Below are 22,614 nucleotides of genomic sequence, written 5' to 3'. Positions count from 1 at the left end.
TCAGGTTACATATGCTTCAGGTTACAGACTCTGATAACCCAGAAATAGTACCTCGGGTTAAGAACTTTGCTTCAGGATGAGAACAGAAATCGTGCTCCGACAGCACGGCAGCAGCAGGAGGCCCCATTAGCTAAAGTGGTGCTTCAGGTTAAGAACAGTTTCAGGTTAAGAACGGACCTCCGGAACGAATTAAGTACTTAACCCGAGGTACCACTGTATGCAAAAGAGGTACACTGTGTATACACAAATGAAGTCAAACAGACAAAAAGCGGGCAACTTCAGGCATCATGTAAATGAAATGAAAACTTTCAACACAAATGCCATTACGGACAGGTATTATACCTAAGTGGCTCCCTTACATCTTATTCTCACGACCCCCCCTGTAGAGTAGCTTAAGCTAAGAGGCAATGCCTGGCCTTAGGTTACCCAACAAATGTCATGGCTTAAGGGAGATTTGAACCTGGGTCTCCTCAGCCATGCTCATGGCTACAACACACCACCTTGTCAACAAAAGAGGAAATACAGCCTGAATGATATGTTAGAATGATAAGTTAGAAACCTCAGCGCCTAGGGCTTGCCGATCGTATGGTCGGCGGTTCGAATCCCCGCGGCGGGGTGAGCTCCCGTCGTTCGGTCCCAGCTCCTGCCCACCTAGCAGTTCGAAAGCACCCCTAAGTGCAAGTAGATAAATAGGTACCGCTTTATAGCGGGAAGGTAAACGGCGTTCCGTGTGCTGCGCTGGCTCGCCAGATGCAGCTTGTCACGCTGGCCACGGGACCCGGAAGTGTCTTCGGACAGCGCTGGCCCCCGGCCTCTTAAGCGAGATGGGCGCGCAACCTCAGAGTCGGTCACGACTGGCCCGTACGGGCAGGGGTACCTTTACCTTTTTACTTTCTGAGAAGAGGAATTACCGGAGAGGCGAGCTTTCTTTACTAAGTAATGGAGCACACATGGGCATGAATTAACTGCCTCTAAAAAAATTAAGGCAATCTTCTCTCCCATTCTAAACATAGATAGATACATAGATAGATAGAGCGATGAGCAAGCTCTCCAGCGACACATTTCTGAGACCAAGGCGGATGCCTGGAGGATGCATGGAGGAATAGCTTAACAAATGAAGAAACAGAAGTGGAGCAATTTGCAAGCTCAGATAAACATGGGGGCCGGGGCAAGAGTATCAGATGTGTTTTGGCTGCCTTATCAGAAACCATTAATCACAACTGGCCTCTGTTCCTTAGGTAAAGCAAACTTATGAAACAGAGCAGGAAATCTGCCAGATCAACAAGCGGCAAGATAATGACTAGGTTGCAAGGCTACCGGACTCTGAGAACGGGGGAGGGAAACAGAAAAGGTGAAGGCTTATCTAGATGATCAGTTCAAAATGTGCTCCGTAATTGCGCAAGTTCCAATACAAAGGCTAACAGTGCAGTATCTAGCACACAGCAATAAGAGGAGGGATGGTTCCATGTGCTTGTTTTTAAAAGGGGCTAATTCTGTACATGATCTAGGAAAGGGAATGCCCTCCAGATATCAGGCACCAGCTCCCATCAGCCTCAGCCAGCATGGGTTTCCAAGCTGACAAACACACTTCCCCCTCTACATTTTGTTCTCATAACAACTCAGCAAGGTAGGTTAGGCTGAGTGGGGATTTGAACCCTAGTCTCCCAGTTCCTGGGACGCGGGTGGCGCTGTGGGTTAAATCACAGAGCCTAGGACTTGCCGATCAGAAGGTCGGCGGTTCGAATCCCTGCGACGGGGTGAGCTCTCGTTGCTCGGTCCCTGCTCCTGCCAACCTAGCAGTTCGAAAGCACGTCAAAGTGCAAGTAGATAAATAGGTACCGCTCTGGTGGGAAGGTAAACGGTGTTTCTATGCGCTGCTCTGGTTCGCCAGAAGCGGCTTAGTCATGCTGGCCACATGACCTGGAAGCTGTACGCCGGCTCCCTCAGCCAATAAAGCGAGATGAGCGCCGCAACCCCAGAGTTGGCCACGACTGGACCTAATGGTCAGGGGTCCCTTTACCTTTACCTTACCTCCCAGTTCCTAGTCTAACACTCTGATCACTACACCACACTGTAGTCCAACCGTTTGTGGAGGGAACCATATTGGCTATCTCAATCTAGAATGCAGTTCAGCCTTCCCAAGAATGACCTCTAGAATCCTCCCCTCTGCAACACACATCCTCCCCAAAGTGTCCGCATTTCAGCAGCTCTCTGCCCTTTGGCACATAAGGACTGCTATCCAGGAAAGTGTGAAACTTTGTCCCCCTGGGTGCAATGTGCTAACTCGCTGCAGAGCTCTTTGGATCCAAGCCAAACTCTACAGAAACCTTTGCCTGGCAGCAACTCCCATCAAAGTGAAAAGACAAAAGTTCCCGAACCAAGGACATGTGGGCCACTCTTGTTAAAAGAAACAAAAAACCCCGCAAACACACTGATCAAACATCTGGTGAGGATGAGGGCTAAAATCCAGTTCTCCTCAGTGCTGTTTGTTTTATGGGGGCAACAGAAATATAGATGCACAGCCCACACTTTGCCTGAGGTCTTTAGCTCTTTTGCAAGTTCCTACTTTATAGGCTGAGCAATGGCAAAAATATCATGCCTTAGCAAAGGATTGCATATTGTTGCCCATCCACAATTTTGCAGCAACTATCCTGGAATTCAGTGACCACAATGCCTTTAGATACCCACTCTCTTGGCATCTACCTCGATCCACCCAATTGTAAATATTTATCTGTATTTTAATAGGGTAGTGCGCTTTATTTGTAGCTGTACAGTGGATGCTCGGGCTGCCAACGTGATCCGTGTGGGAGGCACGTTCGCAACCTGCAGTGTTCGCAACCCGTAGCGCCACGTCTGCGTGGGTTGCAATTTGGTGCTTCTGTGCATGCGCGAGTGCCAAAACCCGGAAGTAACCCGTTCTGGTACACATGTAGATGCAGACAGAGACACGTCCAAAACAGCATCATCTGTGCACCATAAAATGTAATTAGCCCTATACCTTTTAAGAACACCTTTGTGATTGGTAGTCGTTTTAGTTACAACTTTGGTTGATAGCTGTCATTCTTTTCTTTTATTCCCCCCCCCCAAACCCTTATATATACTACATTTATTAATTCCTTTGGACTTTTTTAATAGGCTGGTTGATACATACATAAAGCTATTTGTATGGGCTATATTACATTTATATGCCACTTTTTCTTCCAAAGATCTCAAGGTGATGTACATGGTTCTCTCCTACCTCCCCTGTTATCATCGCAAGCCTGCGTGGCAGGTTAGGCTAAGGGACTGTGACTGATCCAAGGTCACCCACTGAGCTTCCCACCCCAGGTCCTAGCCCAACAGTCAAATCCTACAAATATGATAGCCAACGTGACACCAGGTGCACAGAGAAAGGAGGCTCACATGTAATTCCCCACTGCGAGTGGAAGAAAAAAAGTCTGCACAGGACAACTGATTGCTGCAAAAACATGCTGTACTTCAGTCTTCATCGCATCCTGTCACAACACCGACCTCTGAAACAGTTGCATAATTTGGTGCAATCTAAACAGAATGTAAACAAACAGATTTCTTCCAATTTGCCAAAAAATAATTTATTCATGTGAAAACCGATTTGGAAAGTTGACAGCGTTTCCCCAATTGACACAAAGCAGAGTGTAACAAACAGTAATAGTGGAGCTGGGGGGGGGGGAGAGAGGTAAAGTGTCTAACGTTGTCAGTTAAGCAAGGGCAGTGTGTTTCGAAGCACCCCTGGAACAGCCAGGCAATAAGTCTTTGAAAAGGACTGCCTTGCAAGAGGACTAATGCAGCGTGGAGCCCAACCGCTTGTGCTGAAGCTTACAGCTATGCAGGCTCAAGGCAGAACTTCGCAATGTGGCAGAAGTGGATTGGGCACACTTACTTCCTTGGAATATAGCCTTAAACAGGGATGCAAGGACAAGCATGCTATCTCAGCCCTAACCCACCCTGCCACACTCCCCAAGTTGGAAGGAGCATATTTCGAAGAGGAGAGCCCTTTCTACTCTTCCGGGGTTTCCAAATTGTGCGGGGATCTGGCATGCGCACGTCAGTCTCTCCGACAGAGATATTCAGCCTTCACCATGCGCAAAGGCTATGGGAGGGGCAACAGTGAGGGGCTGGAGGCAGTGTGGCCAAGGAGCACTGCCCCCATTTCTCCATCACATGACAGGGATCAAGTAAGGGCCTGTGTCAAAATCGCTTTCCCCACAGGTTAGCGCTGCTGTCTGTCTTCACCCCTAGTAAGCCGACCATCTTGAATTTCTGAGGCGGTTCTCACACAACTGCTTCCCCCAGCCACGCTGTGCAAAGCAGGGAGCAGAACGAAGTACTGCAGCCTTTCTCAACCTGTGGGTCCCCAGATGTTGTTGAACTACAATTCCCATCACCCCTGGCTAGCAAGGCCAGAGCTCAGGGATGATGGGAGCTGTAGTCCAACAACATCTGGGGACCCACAGGTTGAGAACCACTGAAGTACTGGACCTACGTCAAAGACCCTGCTCTTTGTGGATCTCCTCAATCAAGCTCTCAAATATCTTTTTTTTTGGGGGGGGGGAAGAAGAGAATGGCAGTGTGTGTGGTACATCCTGAAACTTGGAAAAGGTAAAATAAAAAAATGGAGGTTGCGCCAACACGGTGCCCTGCAGATGTTGCTAGACTCCCTTCGGCTCCAGCCGGCACGGCCAAGGGACAATGATGCTGACAGACACCATCCAGCAGTGTCTGCAGGGCGCCATGTTGGCTCAAACATTGGAGATTGTGGCTTTCCTACTAGGCCACATCAGCGACTTCTAAAAAGTACCTCAGGGATAAAAGCAAAAGTGGAAGCATGAAGTACCACAGACTGCCTGATGCTGCAGCCGAGGGGGAAGGAGCAAGGCCTTCCTACCTCTCACACAGCTTTTGCCAACGTGAAGCTACCCAGATGTTTTGGACTACAACCCCTTTCAGTCCCCGCTGGCAGGGGCTGATGGGATCGGTAGTCCTAGGCATTTGGAGGTACACTCTGGTTTCTCTTCAGGGCATATAAAATCTTTTCTACACGTGTGGCTGTCACCAGGCTGAAGAAAGCTGCTCTGATGGATAGGATGGCAAAGGGGAAATAATATTTTAAAATGTGGGAGATGGGAGGAAAGAAGTCTTTTCTTTTTTTTAAGGAGACACCTAGGAATCAAGCCACCACATACTGAAGATGGTGGAACTGAGCAACACACTGCTGGGGAGGCATACAGAGCAGTTGAGCAACACAAGTCAAGGAGAGGCCTTTAAGGTAGCCGTAGCATGATTCAACAATGACATTCATAAATAAAAACATGTTTTTTTCTTTTTTAAAAAAGATATCACTGTACATTAAGTTTCTATAAAGGCATTATTAGAAAAAGAACAGGAAAAAAAATCCCTTTCCCCAAATTCATGCCTTAACAATTAAGTGTTTCTTCCCCTTCGGTCTCAGCAGCACACAAAGAAAACTGAGGTGAAAATTCATTGGCAAGGAGACATGCAAGTCAGCAGACACGGAGTAAGCAAGGTTTTCTGAGGTGGGTTGAGGGTTTGACAGTCCCAAGTGACCCAAAGAATTTTTTAGTGCATTTTTTAGATCCAATTTAAATAAATAACCTCTGCTTTTTGCAATCTATGCTGACCCGTTTCCCTGCCACCAAATCCAATCAAAGAACAGGTAAGGTAGCAAGCAGTGAGCTGGATCAAACCAGAGAAACCCACATATCTATCCCATAGGTGCCCACTATCCCACGGGCATAATGAACAGAGCTTATTTGGGCAAAACTCGTAAGATACATGGGAATGGACAGCACACTGCTTTGCTAAACAAAACCTGGGGAAGTCGCTGCTTGAAATGAACCTATGTATGTTGACTTTTACACGCAGATGCCCTGGGTTGATGTCAGATAAAAAGGCAGACACAGCACTGGATTTGGCGACAGGTATCATCGAGAGCCCAGTGGCCTTCTACTCCCATGCCATGAACTTCCAGGGCAGACCTAGACCTTAAGCAAAAGAACATGCCAAAACCAGCTGAGCTCTCCTCTTTCCTGCTGTAACATCTAGATCAATTTGCCACAAGCCCCGGCACCGCTAAACTGAGCACTTTCCTGGTCTCATTCCAGAGTGTTGTTGCTGCTAGCAAGGCTCAGTGTGACAACATCAGGATGCTAACCTAGTTGAACTAGAGATTATGGAGAAGGGAAGACCTCAATATAGAAAGTCTGCACTCTTTTCTGTCCTTGTAATGCCTTTGGGGCAGGCCCAAGGATCACTCAGATCACTCCGTCAGGGTTGTGACTTGGATGACTCCCTAATGAGAAATTAGGTCTTTACTTCTCTCACAGGATACTGAAAAGTATAAATCACCCCAGCTGATTGGACAAGGACAATATCAGATGATTACCCCTTCCCTTTTGATTGTTCTTAAGCCCATTCAAACTCCTAACATCCTAAATTTTAAGGACTCTGGTAAAACTTTTGATTATCACCCTCCTCTGGGAAATATTTGGCTCTGCACCTCTCCCAGAGACGCAGCCTCATTCTCACATATCAGGCAGTTAAGAGAAGAATAAATCAAGTATGGAATGCAACTGCACTGTTAAGACACGGACAGGTTAAATTAACACAGGCAACCTGGACAGGACAAACATTCGTAAATCAAAATAAAAACACAACAACCATTCTTTATACAAGAGCGGGCTAAGGATCTGGGCTGCTTCCAAAGGTTCCTGCTGTGTATTTTGTAAATACAGGGCCAGGTAGAAACCAGGAGGCAGGTGCTTGGCACAACGCGTTTACAACACACACATACACACACACACACCAAAACCCTGCACTGGACTGGCCCAAGCCTGATTTATAGTGTCAAGTAATGAAACAGCTTTCCCCTGACTTTGCTATTAAAAAAGCCGCAAAAAGGGGGTGTCAGTTGTAGCTATCTGGCTGCTGTCAGGTGTCCAGATGCAATTTACAAGCGACTGGTAAGAGCCAGTTTATAAAGTTATCAGCATCAAGTGGAGAGGCATGCCCCAGATTGTTCCATCTCAGGCTGCAGGTGGGGGGGGGGGGCGGAGTTTGCACATTTATATGATTCCTACCTCCGCCGATAAAATTCCCTCCACTGAGACAATTAGCATAATAGGAAGACAGCAGATTTGAACTCCTCTCTTGGATTTGCTCATTTTCTACCCGCAAGTTTTATTTTGTGGAGGGCGTATTCAAAGCTGAAATCACCCACCTGCAACCCAAAATGTTGTAGTCCGAGCAGGGGAGTGGGAGATGAGTTTTAAGATTTGATCCTGGTGATTGCCGAAACTGGCTCCGAGAACTGGGGGGTGGGGGGGTGGGGGGATGTCTCTCTGGCCAGTTCTGCAAGCCCACTATAAACATACAGACACCTCCAGGTTGCAGGCGGCTGCAGCGTATCTTCAAATGGTATTAGGGCATTCAGACACAAACTTCGCAGCAGCAAATTCTTTTGTGGCCATCAACCGCGGATGTAAGTGACAAAGTAAACATTAGCTGCTTGATGTCCTGAGACTCCCTTCCGCTTAGTGGTCCTTCCTTGGACAGTTCCGTTGAGCGGCGCAGAGAAGGGGGAGGTCAGCCAGCCAACCTGTGCAAACGCCTCTCTGCCCGCAGCATCTTTATTTCATTTACTATTAAAGGCGTGATGAAGAGCACCGTTAAACCGATCTGCGAGAAGAAAAGGGGTTAAGGATGTTAGCATGGCTGCACACTGGTTCAACGCCATCATGGCATTTGCTCCCCATTTCACACACAGCGGTGAAAACAAGGAAGCTGCCTTGTGCCAGGTCTGTCTAATTCCAGGGCTGGCCATTCCGGACTGGCAGCAGCTCTTTGGCAAAGACTTTCCCTATTGCGTATGTGATCCCTTTTAACTGGCAACGCCAGGGATGGACCTGAGACTTTTGCAGATGAAGAATATACTTTGCCACTGAGCTATTCCCCGTAAGTGAAACACTCATATTGGCATGGTTCCATGGAGAGTGTGCTTGTATGGTGTGTGCATTTGTCACACCTGCATTTCATTGATTTCCCTCTTTTTCCCCAGACACTCCAAAATGTTTGTACAGCACAATTTTGTGTGCATGGATTCAAGACATCAGCCCCACAATTTTCAATGAGGCTTGTAAGCCTGTAGAGGATTTCAGCCTGAGCATGCAGTAAAGCCTTCAAACACATTCTCTGTATTTTATTGTACTATGTTACTTATTTGGGGGGGGGGGCGGCATAGAAAGCTACCAACGAATGCAATAAATAATAGCGGCAGCGGTAGATCGATTACAGGCCAAGGTTTCTAGTCAACCAATTTTCTGAGGGACAAATTTTTACATTACTGCTGCACAGGATACAACTCAAACACAAAAAGGTAGTATCCCAATTTCACATGAGGAATGTTTAGGATGAAACAACATGTGCCATGTGGGCAGGAGGCGGTGGAAGAAACCTGACCAATGACCACATTTTGAGAGCTGAGGGGCTTAAATGCCAATGAAGTCAAGTTGCCATCTCTGCTCACCTTGGGGGCTCATTCACAGAAATGACTCCACGTGTGAAATGGAGGCGAAACAATCTGTGTGAGAGAACTGCAACCATGGGAAAAATTATGTGTCAGAATTAACTGCCAGGGTCCTGTGCGAATCAGTTAAGGCAAGGCGACTGTGTGGTTTGGTAGAACAGTCTTGAAACAATGACTGTGGCAATCTCTCCCACCATGCTCATTCTCAGATGAGCATAAGACTCTCTGCTTGTTGTTTCCTGACTTATATCAACCTGTCTTAAGTAAATGTGCATTTTTTCCCCAATGGCTTTGTGGAAAGCAATGAAGGGGGATGAATAAAAAGAACAGGTGGGGCAATCCATCATACCTGCCCCCTTTTCCCCATCCCACTCAAACACTGTCAGCCTCCACATGCATTGTTCTCATACTGATGCTCACCTAACTCATTTGGTTGCTGTAAATTTATAGTAGTTTGTGCATGAAGCAGAGAAGATATGTGAAGTGTTATGTGAAGCGTATCTGAACACTTGAAAGCGCAATACAAATGTTTATTATCTTTAATCTAAAAATCCCACGTTGCATCAGTTTTCAATTAAAAACAAAAAACAACAACCAGGGCTCTTACCATCAGGCTGAAGAAATAGAAAACCGACATCCATTCCAATTTATCGTGAATCAAAGATACCAGTGACTGAAAAGGGAAGAAAATATGAGAGCTATTAAGGCTGTCAAGGGGTGGAGAACACAAAGAGACTCTCTCCTCCTCCCCATATGTTATGTCCCTCTTGCTTTTCCTTATTCAAAACACAACCCAGCACCTCCTCATGTGACTACTCCTTGCTTCCAAAGCTGTCAGGTTTCATCTTACGAACTCTGCTGCTATCCCCCAAAGGCCTGTTGACATTATTATTTATCAATCATTTATACAGTGCCTACAATTTTGTAGGTGCTGCAGAGAGATTTAAAAAAACAGCACAGTCTCCGCCTGCAGGTTCAAAATCTAACAGACAAGATGTAGAGGGGTGGAAATGTGCCAGGAACTTTTCAAATTTGCTGTGCGGAAGGGGGGTGGAAGGAAAAACAAGCAGAATCAGGTATCAATTCTTAAACATGATAATCCCTAAATATAACCTTTCAAATTTGCTCTAACCTCTGAGTTACTGCCGCAATCCAGGGTTAACCAGAAGCTGTAGCAAATGGGAAGAAGAACCCCTGAAGAACCGAAGGACTCTTTCCTTCCCTCTTCTCAGTATAATAAAAGACATACAACTAACAGAACTAGCAGAAAAGTTGACATGGTACAAACAGATACATCTTCATTTAGAATCATAGAATTGGGAGGGAACCAACCCCCTGCAATGCAGGAATCTTTTGCCCAACGTGGAGCTTGAACCCACAACCCTGAGATTAAGAGTCTCCATTTAGTAAGGATATAAAGCTGCCTGATATTTATTCATTCATCTCGAACATTTTCTATCCTGCTTTTCTCTTAAAGGGAACTCAGAGGGGCTAACAGCAGGGCAGGGGAGGAGCGTCTGGCTCAGGGCCTACAGTGGTACCTCGACTTAAGAACTTAATTCGTTCTGGAGGTCTTAACCTGAAACTGTTCTTAACCTGAGGTACCACTTTAGGTAATGGGGCCTCCCGCCGCCGCCATGCGATTTCTGTTCTCATCCTGAAGCAAAGTTCTTAACCCAAGGTACTATTTTCTGGGTTAGCGGAGTCTAACCTGAAGCGTCTGTAACCTGAAGCGCCTGTAACCCGAGGTACCACTGTATCTATCTGACTCTTGGGACCCTCTCCAGGCCCACCTCCTTTCCCTAGGTCACACCCCTCACCCATCCCACTGGAATGTGTCCTTCAACACTGGCAATGCCTGGACAGTGGGGAGAGAGGGTGTGAGTGTGTGTGGAGACACATCCACTCTGCAAAAGCAACATTTGCTATTGTTGCTTTGCTTCCTTTTGCCTCTGGCCTCAACCACCACCATCATGTGCCCCCCCCCCCCCCCGGGAAGGTAATGTGGTCCTCAGGCTGAAAAAGGTTCCTCACTCCTGTTTTAGGTGGGCAGAACATTTTTCCTTGGGCTAGAAGCAGAGTAGAGCAGCTTCATCCCTCTTCAGAAATGAAACCAAGCGCTTATACTGAGATTCTGCCCCAAAGTATGTCTTTTACACCGCCGTGCACCCTGACACGTTCGACGGGATGTGCGCACTGGGGTGGGCGAGTGGGAAAGGTCATGCGCCTCACAAGCAGCCTTTAAGCCTCTCTCTTTTCCAAGATGTTTGACATACTCCTGCTGTTAGCTTCCCACTATGGAAGACAGCCCCGCTTGCGGAATCTCAGCTGGTTGCTATGGAGATGCATTGTCAAGAGATAACGGCAACCTCAGGTAGAGAAAGAAGCGGAGGATGCGATTCAGCAGACACAAAAAGCATCCCCCCCCCCGCCCTGTTCCTTCAGGAACGGGTTCAAGTTCAAAAACTGGAGAGCAGCAGAGTTAAAGAACTGGAATTCTAAAGAGGATGCTTGCCATTGTGATCTTCAGGCAAGAGAATCATCTGAGAATCCTCACGCTGCCTTGATCGGAGAGGAGAGGCGTCCGCTTCTGAAGGGAAAGGCACTCCAGAGACAGCGCAAAGCCAAGAGGGAATTTCCTTCCCCCTCCCACAGATCAGCGCTACTGATAAGTTGCTGGAATGCTCCCTGGGGCCAATTCAAAACCTACTTACAAACAAACTCCCAGCGGGCTCCTTGGCACTCCATTACGGAAACCGTAATGGTTACCTTTGCCAGAATGTTAGCTGCAGTCTCGTGCCATACGGACGTTTCCCCAGCTTGCCCTGTGTTCTCTTTGGCTTGCACTTCTCTGCTCCTGTTACGCAGGGCGTTAGTAACACCATCACAGACACATCCAAGTGCCTCTGGTTTCTACATAATTGTAAGGAGTCTCTCAGGAGGGCAACACCATTAGAACCTTCCTGACTCTCAGGATCCCTCCCAATGCTACGAGACGATGATTCTCCCTAACCACTTTCTCCATGGATAATTTTATACATCTCTCATACATCCACCTTTCACTCACCTATTTGTCCTATACTAAAAAAAACCCCTCCTAACTTTGTAACTTTTCCTTGTAGGTGGAATAGCTCCAGTCCCTTGAACCTTTTGGCTGCGCTTTTCTAGCCGTACAATATTTTTTATCAGGATCAATGCAGTGAAATGTTACCAGAAGGAAGATCTTCATGGTGGCTAAATCTTAAAACCCTCTGGCAGCTCATTTCACCCTTTAAAAATGTGGAATATCAGAGCCTTCTGCTCTTTGATCCTTCTCAGGTAAAATTTCAACAGGTGCTTCTGAACCCTTCTGAATCTCACCTGGCCCACAGCTGCTCCAATGCTCCCAGTGCCATCCACAATCCCCGTCACAGTCGCCAGAGCCTCGCTGCTTCCTTTCACCATCTCCTGACGCCCCAGGTCTGCAGAAATGGCGGAACTGATCATATTGGAAGGGCCTCCGATGAAAAAGCCTAAGGACCATCGAAAGAGATTTTAAGACCACTGCAAAGGATGCGCCCGGTCTCTGTTAGGAAGCCAAAACATTTTTCATCTGAACTCGTTAACCCTGCCATATACCCTACAAATACCCATTAGGCACCTTTAATCGAAATGACTCAATTGAAAAGCAGGGAGTTCCACGATTATGCAAAAATTGTGTGTTATTTTTTATGGCTCCTTCACAAATCAAAGAACCTTGCAGCACCTTAAAGAATGAAGCATTTATTACGGCATAAACTCTCGTGGATTAAAGTCCCCTTCACTGCAGGCATGAACCTTTATCCCACGTTGGCAGGTTTGTGTATGCACAAATCAGCCAGGAAAGGCTGGCTTACAGGTAAGCCAATGCAATGTCTCCCTATGTGACGTCCTCCAGCTTGGCCAATGGTCAAGGATGAAGAGAGCTGTGATGCAGCAACATCCGGAGAATGCCATGTTGGCTGTCCCTGCTCTAGCCCATCTGGTCCATCTCCATGAGAGGAAAGGGGACGAGAATATCCACCATCCCCTTATAGCTATGGCCAGGTGAGAATTGCAGTGCCCTAAAAACCTAACAAATCACACTTTTACTCCAATACAGATGGCAGGATGAGATCTGCCTTGTGTCTGGCCACAGCCCTTTCCCCTTACCTGTTATTGCCATGAGAACCGCATTGATAAGTTTGTCGTTTGGTGAACCTATAAAAAGAAAGGAATCATAGAATCACTGAATTGTAGAGTTGGAAGGGACCATGAGGATCATCTGGGCCAACCTCCTGCAATGCAGGGATCTTTTGCCCAACATGGGACTCTGAGATTAAGAGAAGAAAGAAATGCTTCAAGTTCGTAACTACCCCTTTGGTACAAGTCTGAAAAGATCAGGAAGGAATGAGAAGCTGATCATTAAAGCTGCTTCACCAAGGCTATCTGGGAAACTAGCTTGATCCAGCAGCGCTCTTATGTCCTCATGACCAACCAAAAACTCAACCTGGCCAAGGCGATGGGACACTACATTGAATACAAGGCTAGTACACTGGCACTGTGGTTCCTGTACGGCTTAGTTGTCAAACAAATCGGCTCCCAAATGCTGCAAACCCAGAAGTAAGTGTTCCGAATGTCCAACACAGCTTCCGCAGCTTCCGACTGAGTGCAGGAAGGTCCTGCAACCAATTGGAAGCTGCGCCTTGGTTTTTGAATGGTTTTGGGAGTCGAACGGACTCCCAGAACAGTGTAAATTTGAGAACCAAGGTACCACTGTATGGGCCAGTGAACTGCTGGAATCGCATCAGTTCTTTTAATCATTAGGAAAGGGATTGAAAACGATATGCAGATATATGGAATGATCCATAGCGAACTTGGGTCCCCAAACACTTCAAACGACTGGCTATTCTAGATGAATTCTGAAGAACAAAACCATTAGGAAGGACTCTGAAACAAGTACAGTGGTACCTCGGGTTAAGTACTTAATTCGTTCTGGAGGTCCGTTCTTAACCTGAAACTGTTCTTAACCTGAAGCACCACTTTAGCTAATGGGGCCTCCTGCTGCCGCTGCGCTGCCGGAGCACGATTTCTGTTCTTATCCTGAAGCAAAGTTCTTAACCTGAAGCACTATTTCTGGGTTAGTGGAGTCTGTAACCTGAAGCGTATGTAACCTGAAGTACCACTGTACATATTTCTGTTTTCTTTTGTTTAATTCTTTTGGATAACTCTAAGGATACAAATGTTTTGGCATCTTGTAAGTTTATTTACTTTTTCACAGCTTACTTAGAAAACGAGCAAAAAATTTATTATTTTTTTAAGGGAAGGAATTGAAATCAAAACAATCAGTATCATAGCAGTGTTATAAAAATCTACGGAGCACCTGCACTCTGAATACTATGCACAGTTCTGGCCTCCTCATCTCAGTAAGGATATTGTAGAGCGGAAAAGGCTACACAAAAAGGCGAACCAAAATGATCAAGGGATAAAAAAAACTGGGGCTTTTTAGTTTGGAGAAAAAAATGGCGAGTAAAAGAGGGCATGACAGAGATGCATGCAATTATGCATATTGTGGAGAAAGTGGTCGCAGGTAAGCTTTCCTCCCTTTCTCGTAATACTAGAACTCTAAAGAAGCTGAATGTGGGAACATACAGGACAACAAACACTTTCCCCACACAGTATGTAGTTAAACCATGGAATTCACTCCAACGAAACGCTAATCGCTACTAGTCTCTACTACCTGCACTGTCTTGAGGCAACGTGCCTCTCAATGCTACTTCGCAGGAATCCCTGGTGAAGAGAGTGCCGTAAAACACAATTCTGTACTTCCCACAGGCATCTGGTTTGCATGTAAGAACAGGATGCAGGCGAGATGGGTCTTTGTCTTGATTCAGCAGGACCTTTACTCCTAAAACAGCCTTTGCAGGACTAATATACTAGAGCAGGGTTTCCAAAACTAGGGTCTCCAGCTGCTTTTGGAGGACAGTTCCCAAAATTCCTGACCCACTGGTCCTGCTAGCTAGGAATGATGGGAGTTGTAGTGCAACAACAAGTTGGAGACCCAAGTTTGCAAACCCTGAGGCTGGAGGTTTCCCACTGCTAATTTATGCATTACAGTTTCTCAGACTGAGAATGGAAGATTTTCCACAATCGCCCATTGCATTCCTGGAGCAATTATTCCCAAATCCAGGAAGCCGCTCCACAATACCTGCCTCAGCACAGTAAGCAGAGCAATACTGCTACTTTTCACTGCCATCTAGCTGGCATAAAATTTGAAATGCATCACCACCTGCTCTTATTGGTACCATGGCATTCACTTGAGAAACATGCAAGAAAGAGGAAAGCTGATCTTTCTCTTGCCAGAAGAAGATAGCCAGTTACACAACACTCTTAAGGTGCAGAATTCTGCCCATTAAAGAGTTTGGTGTGACTCACAAGAGCAGACTGCATAATCCTATGCCTGCAATATCTACATGCAGCGAAAGACATTTTAAACAGTTTGTCTTGCAATTTGTGGGGTGCAACAGATGATCCTTGAGCTATATCCTAAAGGAATGGGGTCAGGATGAAGATTCTATTTGTGTGATTTTTGCAGCTGATGTTAAAATTGCAAAACAATGAGGGACGGAGCAATGGAGAACTTCTGAAACAACTATGGGATATTAGCTCCACCCAATGCATGATGGAGAACAGCAACAACCGGGAAAAGATAGACACAGTGTTTTACAAGGACAGGAAGAAACACCACGAACAAAATAATTGTAGCACACAGGAAGAACAAGGATGTGGTTTGAATGCTTCACCTGTAGGATTTATTAATCATTTAATGTGTCACTAAGAATGGCAGTCATTAATATTGCAGTTGTTGCATAAGGGATTGTTACATTTGACTGGAGTGCAATTGAAATTAATAAGAGTTTGGAACGCAGAAATAAAGTAAATCATCAAGCCATCAATTCTAGCACACGGGGGCCATCTAAATTATATAATTTGGCATCTGAATGATTGGTATTAGTAATTGTATTATAATTTGGAATTGTTATAATGAGGCTATTATTGGATTATTGTAACTGAAAACTAATAAAAATTATTATCAGTGGGGTGGGAATTCTGTTTGTATATAGCATCAATCCTTTCTGGCCAGATGAAAAACTTACAGGGAGATCCGACAATGCAGCAAGAAAAGCTCTGTAAGCTAGAGTGGTAACAGTACCTGATCCCTACAAAAAAGTCTCAAAGTCTGGCTTGCTCACTGATCTGAGCCAATGGTGGAAACTACTTCTGATGGCTACAAAGCTCTCACCTACCCCACTTTAAAGGAGGTTGATGTGGCACATGGAATGCACAAATGGATGCAGATATGCCTATGTACAGACGCAACGCACAATGGTGTTTCATCCATGCAGGCCACCCTGTATGGCCTTTTTCTCGCTCACCCAAAAAGAAACATGCAATGCTTTTGTTTGGGGGCTTCCCCAAAGCACTTGACTGACCACTGTTTGGACTCCTGGGTCTGATCACCCAGCAAGCTCTTCTGATATACTTCATCTGAACTCAAGGCGACCCCAAACCCTTGCCTTATTAGACATGAAGCACAGTCATAATAACAATAATAATAATAATAAATTTTATTTATATCCCGCCCTCCCCAGCCGAAACCGGGCTCAGGGCGGCTAACAACACTAAAGTAGTACAACATTATAAAAACATTATAAAAATTAATTAAAATCAAAATTGATGGCAACCATAAACTAAAGTTTTGTAAAGATTGCCAAAGGAGGGAGTCAGGCTGCGCCCTGACCAAAGGCCTGGCGGAACAGCTCTGTCTTGCAGGCCCTGCGGAAAGATGTCAAGTCCTGCAGGGCCCTGGTCTCTTGTGACAGAGCATTCCACCAGGTTGGAGCCGCAGCCGAAAAAGCCCTGGCTCTAGTTGAGGCCAGCCTAACCTCTCTGTGGCCTGGGACCTTCAAGATGTTTTTATTTGAAGACCGTAAGTTCCTCTGTGGGGCATACCAGGAGAGGCGGTCCCGTAGGTACGAGGGTCCTAGGTCGTATAGGGCTATGAAGGTTAAAACCAGCACCTTAAACCTGATCCTGTACTCCACCGGGAGCCAGTGCAGCTGGTATAGCACCGGATGAATGTGATCTCGCAGCGATTACGTATCATTGAAGCCATACCATGTGTTGAACTAGAGAAGACAACGTGCAGGTTACACATGACCCCACGCTATTAAACCCCGTACCAAGCAGAGAAGTACTCACGGCTGTATCCCAAGAGAGATGCAATAGCCAAGATGAGGCTAACGGCTAACACCGGGGCTCTCTTTTGCAGCTTGTCAGAGATGAAGCCTTGGATGGTGCCGCCTGCAGAAATAAAAGTGACATGGGGCCTTCTGGGTAGAAGTGCAGAAGACACTCACTGATGTGCCTTCAATGGTAACTGGAATAGCAGGCTAGAGTTTACTGCAAGCAAAATACAACACAAATGGAGGACTGGCTGTCACTGTTTAAAAGCAATGTGGCCTAGACATTGAGGCTCTGAATTCATGCCCAGATTCAGATATGGAAGAACACGTCACCCCACAGATGTTGCTGGACTCCAGCTCCCCCCAGCCCTAGCTAGCAGTGTCAATGGGAGATGTAACTCAACATCTTGTGAGGGGCCAAAGCTTCTCCATTCCAGTCTCTCATCCCATCCCAGACCTCTGCCTCCTGAGCTCACTATCATACTAGGTCTTAATAAATATACCCTAAATGCAGCAAAACATATCATGAATAACAGGCAAATGGAAAGCAATTTAAACCACTGAGTCAGTGCAAAAATGGTGCCTGCTTTTTCTATACTCAAGGAAGGAAAAAAGGGGGGAGGCAGCAATTTCATGTTGTTCTGCATACCTATAATCCCTCCGACATCATACCAGATCGACAGCTCATCAGCTTCCGCCTCCTTCCATCCAAAATTGTCGTAGAGGTACAAAGGCAGCCAGAAGAAAAAGGAGTAGTTCACTAGCTTCAAGCAGGCATAGGCCAAGGAATACTGAAAGAAACACAACCCAATGGAAAGCTGTTAGAACTGAAGCAACGCGAGCATAGCAAGCACACCGTAATGGGCTAGGAGGAAGGAGGCGTGGGTTCAGATGCCCAGCTCTGCCACAAGCTTCACTGGGTAGGCTTTAGGTAAAGTCTTACAGAATCACAGAGTTGGAAGAGACCCTGACGGCCACCCAGTCCAATCCCCTGCAATGCAGGAATATGCAGCTGCTCCTTACGGGGATTGAACCTGCAACCTTGGTGTTATCAGCACCATGCTCTAATCAGCTGAGCTACCTTGTGTCGCGCATCTTTCTGCCCAAGCGGCTTTGCTATTGTGAAGACAAAAAGGGAAGCCTCAAGAAAGCGGACTTTTAGAAGACATCTGAAGGCAGACCTGTTTAGGGAAGTGTTAAATGTTTGATTGTGCTTTTAATATTCTGTTGGGAGCCGCCCGGGGTAGCTGGGGAAACCTAGCCAGATGCATGGGGTATGTGTGTATGTATGTATGTATGTTTAAATAAATAAATAAATAGAAGGAATTTCTTGAAGTCTCAGAGACCCCAGATTGAAAGATGCTGGTTGCCCTCACTAGATGATTGCCCTCCAAGCCAGTTTCTTCCAGATGTGTTGCCTTACATCCTTGGCCCGAGGCCCATGAGTCTTGACATCTGGAGGGACCAAGTCAGGGAAAGCTGCAGAGATCCTTATGGAGTACACAGACCAGGGTGCCACGTATTCCTAACAACATCAGGAGCCCTTACCAATATAACCCCAGGTAGACAACAAGCCTGAAAAAATCCAATAGCCTTGGGCTGGCGTGCGTTGCTGCTGCCGCCACTGTTGCTCAGATCAGCTGCCTGAATGGAGTAATTCTGATCATCGTCATCGTTGTCACTGCTACCGATCAATGGCTCATTGACATCTTCTTCCGCAGAACCATCGCCCTCTTCACCAACGTCAGGGAGGCCTGGAAGAGCAGAAGGGGCCGCAAATTAAAAAGAAAGGACAACACCATCCCCTCTCCCAGTGATCGCTTTTTGGGGTCATTTTCTCCTCCCTTCTGATTGGCTCGCTTGCTCTCCCATACCTCTGTCCTCCTCCTTTGGCTTAGAAACTCTTCTAGATGGTGTTCTGCAGAGTCGCCAGTTTCTACCCCTGGTCTTCTAGAGCACTCGAAAGTATCCTGTCTGATCCTGGCGTCGGCTCTCTCTGCTTTGAGTGTCTGGCCATTAGTTGGAAGACACAACAAATTAGTGCATTCCCTATATGGCTGCGGCTGAATGTCCCCAAACTGCAAGTTCTGCATCACTGACGGTGCTGCTGGTACTCAAAAAGCAGGAGATACTTTAAGTCTCTCAGCAGCAGTTCTAGCGGAGGAACAAGGAGGAAGACTCTGTGCTGCAGGCTTGCTACTTGAGTTAGTATGCCACATATCCAATGTTAACATGTCTCCAAATCTGTCCTGCCTCTACAACTTCCTCTGCCCTTAGCAGACACACACACGTGTGCATACATGGGCATCCAACCCCAATCTCATCATTGAACTTGGAAACTCCTAACCTTGAAAAGACTTAGCAGCTTCAGGGAACAAGAATGTGAGAGAATGTAAGAATAGCCTCACTCATATTTCTCCATCAGCAGCCATTATATCTGGTTACAATGCTTTGGCTTAGAAACTCTTCTAAGACGGGTGTTCTGCAGAGTCACCAGTTTCTACCCCTGCAATGCAGGAATCTCAACAAATATGCATCCATGACAGAGTCCCATACAGTTGTCCTAAGTCAGGGTTTCCAAAACTTGGGTCTCTGGCTATTTTTGGACTAGCAGGAGCCAGTGGTCAGGGATGATGGGAAACTGCAGTCCATAAACAGCTGGGGATCCAATTCTGGGAAACCCTGTTCTAGAAACTCTTTGCAAACGGATGTTTGATTGGAAACAAAAATAAAAAAGGGAAAAATAAAAACAAAACAGGGCTTGCCTCCTGCTTGTATTGAACCATTGCTACTTGCTGAAAAGTAGCTCTCCACCTGCCTCCTGCCTCTGTGCTCACACAGTTTTGCTGCTAGTGTTTTGTTGCATATTTGTGTTTTCATCTCTCTTTACTGCCCTGCTTTTGCCTGGCTAATTGACTCGACTTTGTGAGAAATGGGGTATGTAAATGGTTTAAATAAACAGCTCCTGCACCCCACTGGTTCTCAGTGCCACTGCCGAAGATGCAGTTTATAATAATAGCAGGAGCTGAGCATGTGCAGAAAAAGTTTTGGAGTTTTAGCAACATATTAGAGCAATGTCTAACCCACCTTTTAGGGCCCAATGGTTTCTCACGATGGTTTACAAACAGTTTAGTGCACATGACATCGTCATGAAACAAAAAACAATAAATGCAACAAATTACATCAAAGCTATCCGTTAAACAAAAACAAAACAGCAGCAACTAAAACTTTTTCCAAGTCCAAGGACAGCTTTAAAAAAAAGTCTTCAAGTTTCATTTAAAAAGCAGCAGAAATGAAGCCAGATGGACTTCCCCAGGGCTAGAGTTCCAACGGTGTGGGGCAAGCACTGAAAAGGCCTTTTCCTGATGCGAACCTTGCAGTCCTTACCTGCAGGGCAGAGCAGGGCCTCTGAGGCTGATCTTAACACTGTCCCTGAGATAACCTGGCCTCAATTTTTTTTAAAGGGCTTTAAAGGCCAAAAAGTGTTTTAAGTAGGATCTGGAAATGAATAGGCAGCTGTGTAACCAGTACAGAGTTGGTGGAATGTGAACTGAATCACTATCATCCACAAGCTATACACTTAATGCAATAAAAGGAAATTAGGTTGCAAGTAGGAAAGTCAGAGGATGTGGTCACCTCATTGCTACTCACCTACTTCCTTGGGGGAAATCACCAGGCCAAAGAAGACAATGATTCCTCCAGCAAACTGTACTGAAGCTGTCACCAGGAAGGCATACTGAAAGAGGGGAAACAAATGCAGAGCTCTTACACATGTATTTTTAGTCAAGTCTTAAATTAAGAAAACAGCACCCCGTTTTTCAGCACTTCATGCCAATAAAACTGATTTACAAGTTCCTTAAAAACAGCAAAATGTAAGAGATGTACAGAACATGAAAAATGGCACAAATAAACACAATGGAAAAACTTTAACAGAACTACTTAGTTTGGTGTGGCCAAAAAAACAGACAAAAATAAATAAATGGAGTTTTGTGTTTATGTATTTATTTAGACTGCCTTTCAGCCCGCTTTTCAATCCTATCAGATTCACAATTACCAGGTTTTAAACAATACAACTTAAATTACAAGTATCAACATGAAGTAAAATAGAAAAACAACAAAAAAAACTAATTCTTAAGATGATTTTGAAGCTTAGGGGACATCACCAAAAAGGCCCATTCTGTCTGTAGGATCACAAGAAGGTACTTATACCCATCTCTTAGTGATCAGTAAGGTTCCTATGGAAGAAGGAACTCAAATATCCTTGACCTAGACGATTAAGGGTTTAGAAGCAAGTGGTAGCAGTATGAAGATAGATCAGGAACAAATCTGCAGCAGCTGAAGTTAACAGAGAACAGTGGCTTAGCTAATGCCAAATACTAGTCTAGTTGCCATGTTTTGGTGCAGGTGGTTTACTGACAGCTTTCAATGGGAGCCCCATGTAGACTGAATTGTAGTACTCCAGATTATGCACCCTGATATTAGGTGCTTCTTTTCCAGGAAGATATTGATTAAAGAATCAGCCAAAACCGACAGAACTTCCTTCTTGGCCACAGCTCCAATCTGGGCATCCAGGAGAAGGTCCAGACCCAGGAATAGCCCTACGTTAAGAACATTCTCTTTGGGTTGGAGGGGACAAACAGACATTCCCATCACCAGAGCCACAGCTGCCCACCATGAACAACCCAACCAGTGGTTTCATGTAAATATTAAGACAACGCTGGAGACAGCATCTCCCTCGAAAATGAGCTCCAGTAGGGGGACCCATGGTTTTCAGTCTTGCATATCAAGACTAGCTCTAGTCCATGGGGAAGGCCAACAGCAAGCAGCTCCACTCACTTCGTAGCCATACTGCAGAACTGAAGAGGCAAGGAAAGCTCCAAAGATGTTGCCCACCGAGGCACAAGCACTCCAGAGACCAAACACAAGCCCCCTCCTGAGTGTCCAAGAAAGAAAGAAAAAAAGGTTAACTGCTGAAAATGAAGACAGAGTCCAATTTATGAGGCACACACAGTGAAATGCTCCTCTCCACACTCCCTTCACAGAACTTGCATGCATGGTTAAGCCTGCACAGGTCTGTCTATTTCACTGGGAATACCAACATTGCTAGCAGAGAAATGCTCTGTGTGTGTCACCCAATCATTCTTGGATTCCAGGCTTCCTAGAAATACTGGCCCAAGAGGTCTGTTTTCAGTGAACTGGGCACTTCATCCAATGTTGCACACCAGAGATAATGCTGCCATTTAACCCTTGTCTCTTCTTACAATGAAAACTAAGGCAGACCGAGAGCTTCTGACAAAACAAATGATTCTGTTTACACAGAAATTTGAGGAAGATTCAGAAATTACCTCAGGACTGCAGCTCATGCAAACACATATTATTTATATATGCATATGTGTATTTATTCATTAGTGTTTTTGTTAAGTTTGAAGATATACTCCAGTGCATATCACAGGGATGGGGAACATGTGCCCCCCCCCAAGTTGTTGGACTCAAACTCCCATGAGCCCTTGCCAGCATATCCAATGGCTGAGGATGGTGGGAATTGTAGTTCAGCAACATCTGAGAGCACCACAGGTATATTGCAAAATGCACCCACAGAGGAGAGACAAGGCACAAATGAATAGGAAGTGACTGAGGAGCAGCAAACATACCCAGCTTTGCCAAACCAGTTTCCCATGACAGCTACGACACAGGGCCAGCCAGTCGACTGCAGCAAGCCATTCACAATCCATAGGAAGCAGTAGAACCACTTGTTGTAGAAATGCAGCCATTCAGTGACAGTGCCAAAAACGAACACCTGGGAGGAAAGAA

At 45.8% G+C, this 22,614-nt stretch overlaps 1 protein-coding gene across 1 annotated transcript in view; it reads right to left on the bottom strand.

The window, feature by feature from the left end:
- Positions 1–3,564: 3,564 nt before the first annotated feature.
- Positions 3,565–22,614, bottom strand: part of SLC37A3 (solute carrier family 37 member 3) — a 30,145-nt gene continuing 11,095 nt past the window's right edge. The window contains exons 6-15 of the mRNA XM_081878353.1: positions 22,455–22,600; positions 21,640–21,736; positions 20,455–20,539; positions 18,352–18,557; positions 17,453–17,594; positions 16,820–16,921; positions 12,731–12,778; positions 11,921–12,072; positions 9,168–9,233; positions 3,565–7,713 (exon numbers count right to left, since the gene is read on the bottom strand). Coding sequence (XP_081734479.1) covers positions 7,621–7,713; positions 9,168–9,233; positions 11,921–12,072; positions 12,731–12,778; positions 16,820–16,921; positions 17,453–17,594; positions 18,352–18,557; positions 20,455–20,539; positions 21,640–21,736; positions 22,455–22,600 — 1,137 coding nt within the window. The 3' untranslated portion in view covers positions 3,565–7,620. The remainder of the gene's footprint in view (positions 7,714–9,167; positions 9,234–11,920; positions 12,073–12,730; positions 12,779–16,819; positions 16,922–17,452; positions 17,595–18,351; positions 18,558–20,454; positions 20,540–21,639; positions 21,737–22,454; positions 22,601–22,614) is intronic.

The sequence above is a fragment of the Podarcis erhardii genome (assembly GCF_964252035.2).
Source record: "Podarcis erhardii genome assembly, chromosome: 10".
In the NCBI taxonomy this organism is placed as follows: Eukaryota; Metazoa; Chordata; class Lepidosauria; order Squamata; family Lacertidae; genus Podarcis; species Podarcis erhardii.
Note: the sequence above shows the minus strand (reverse complement) of the source record. Positions and strands in the feature narration are given on the sequence as shown.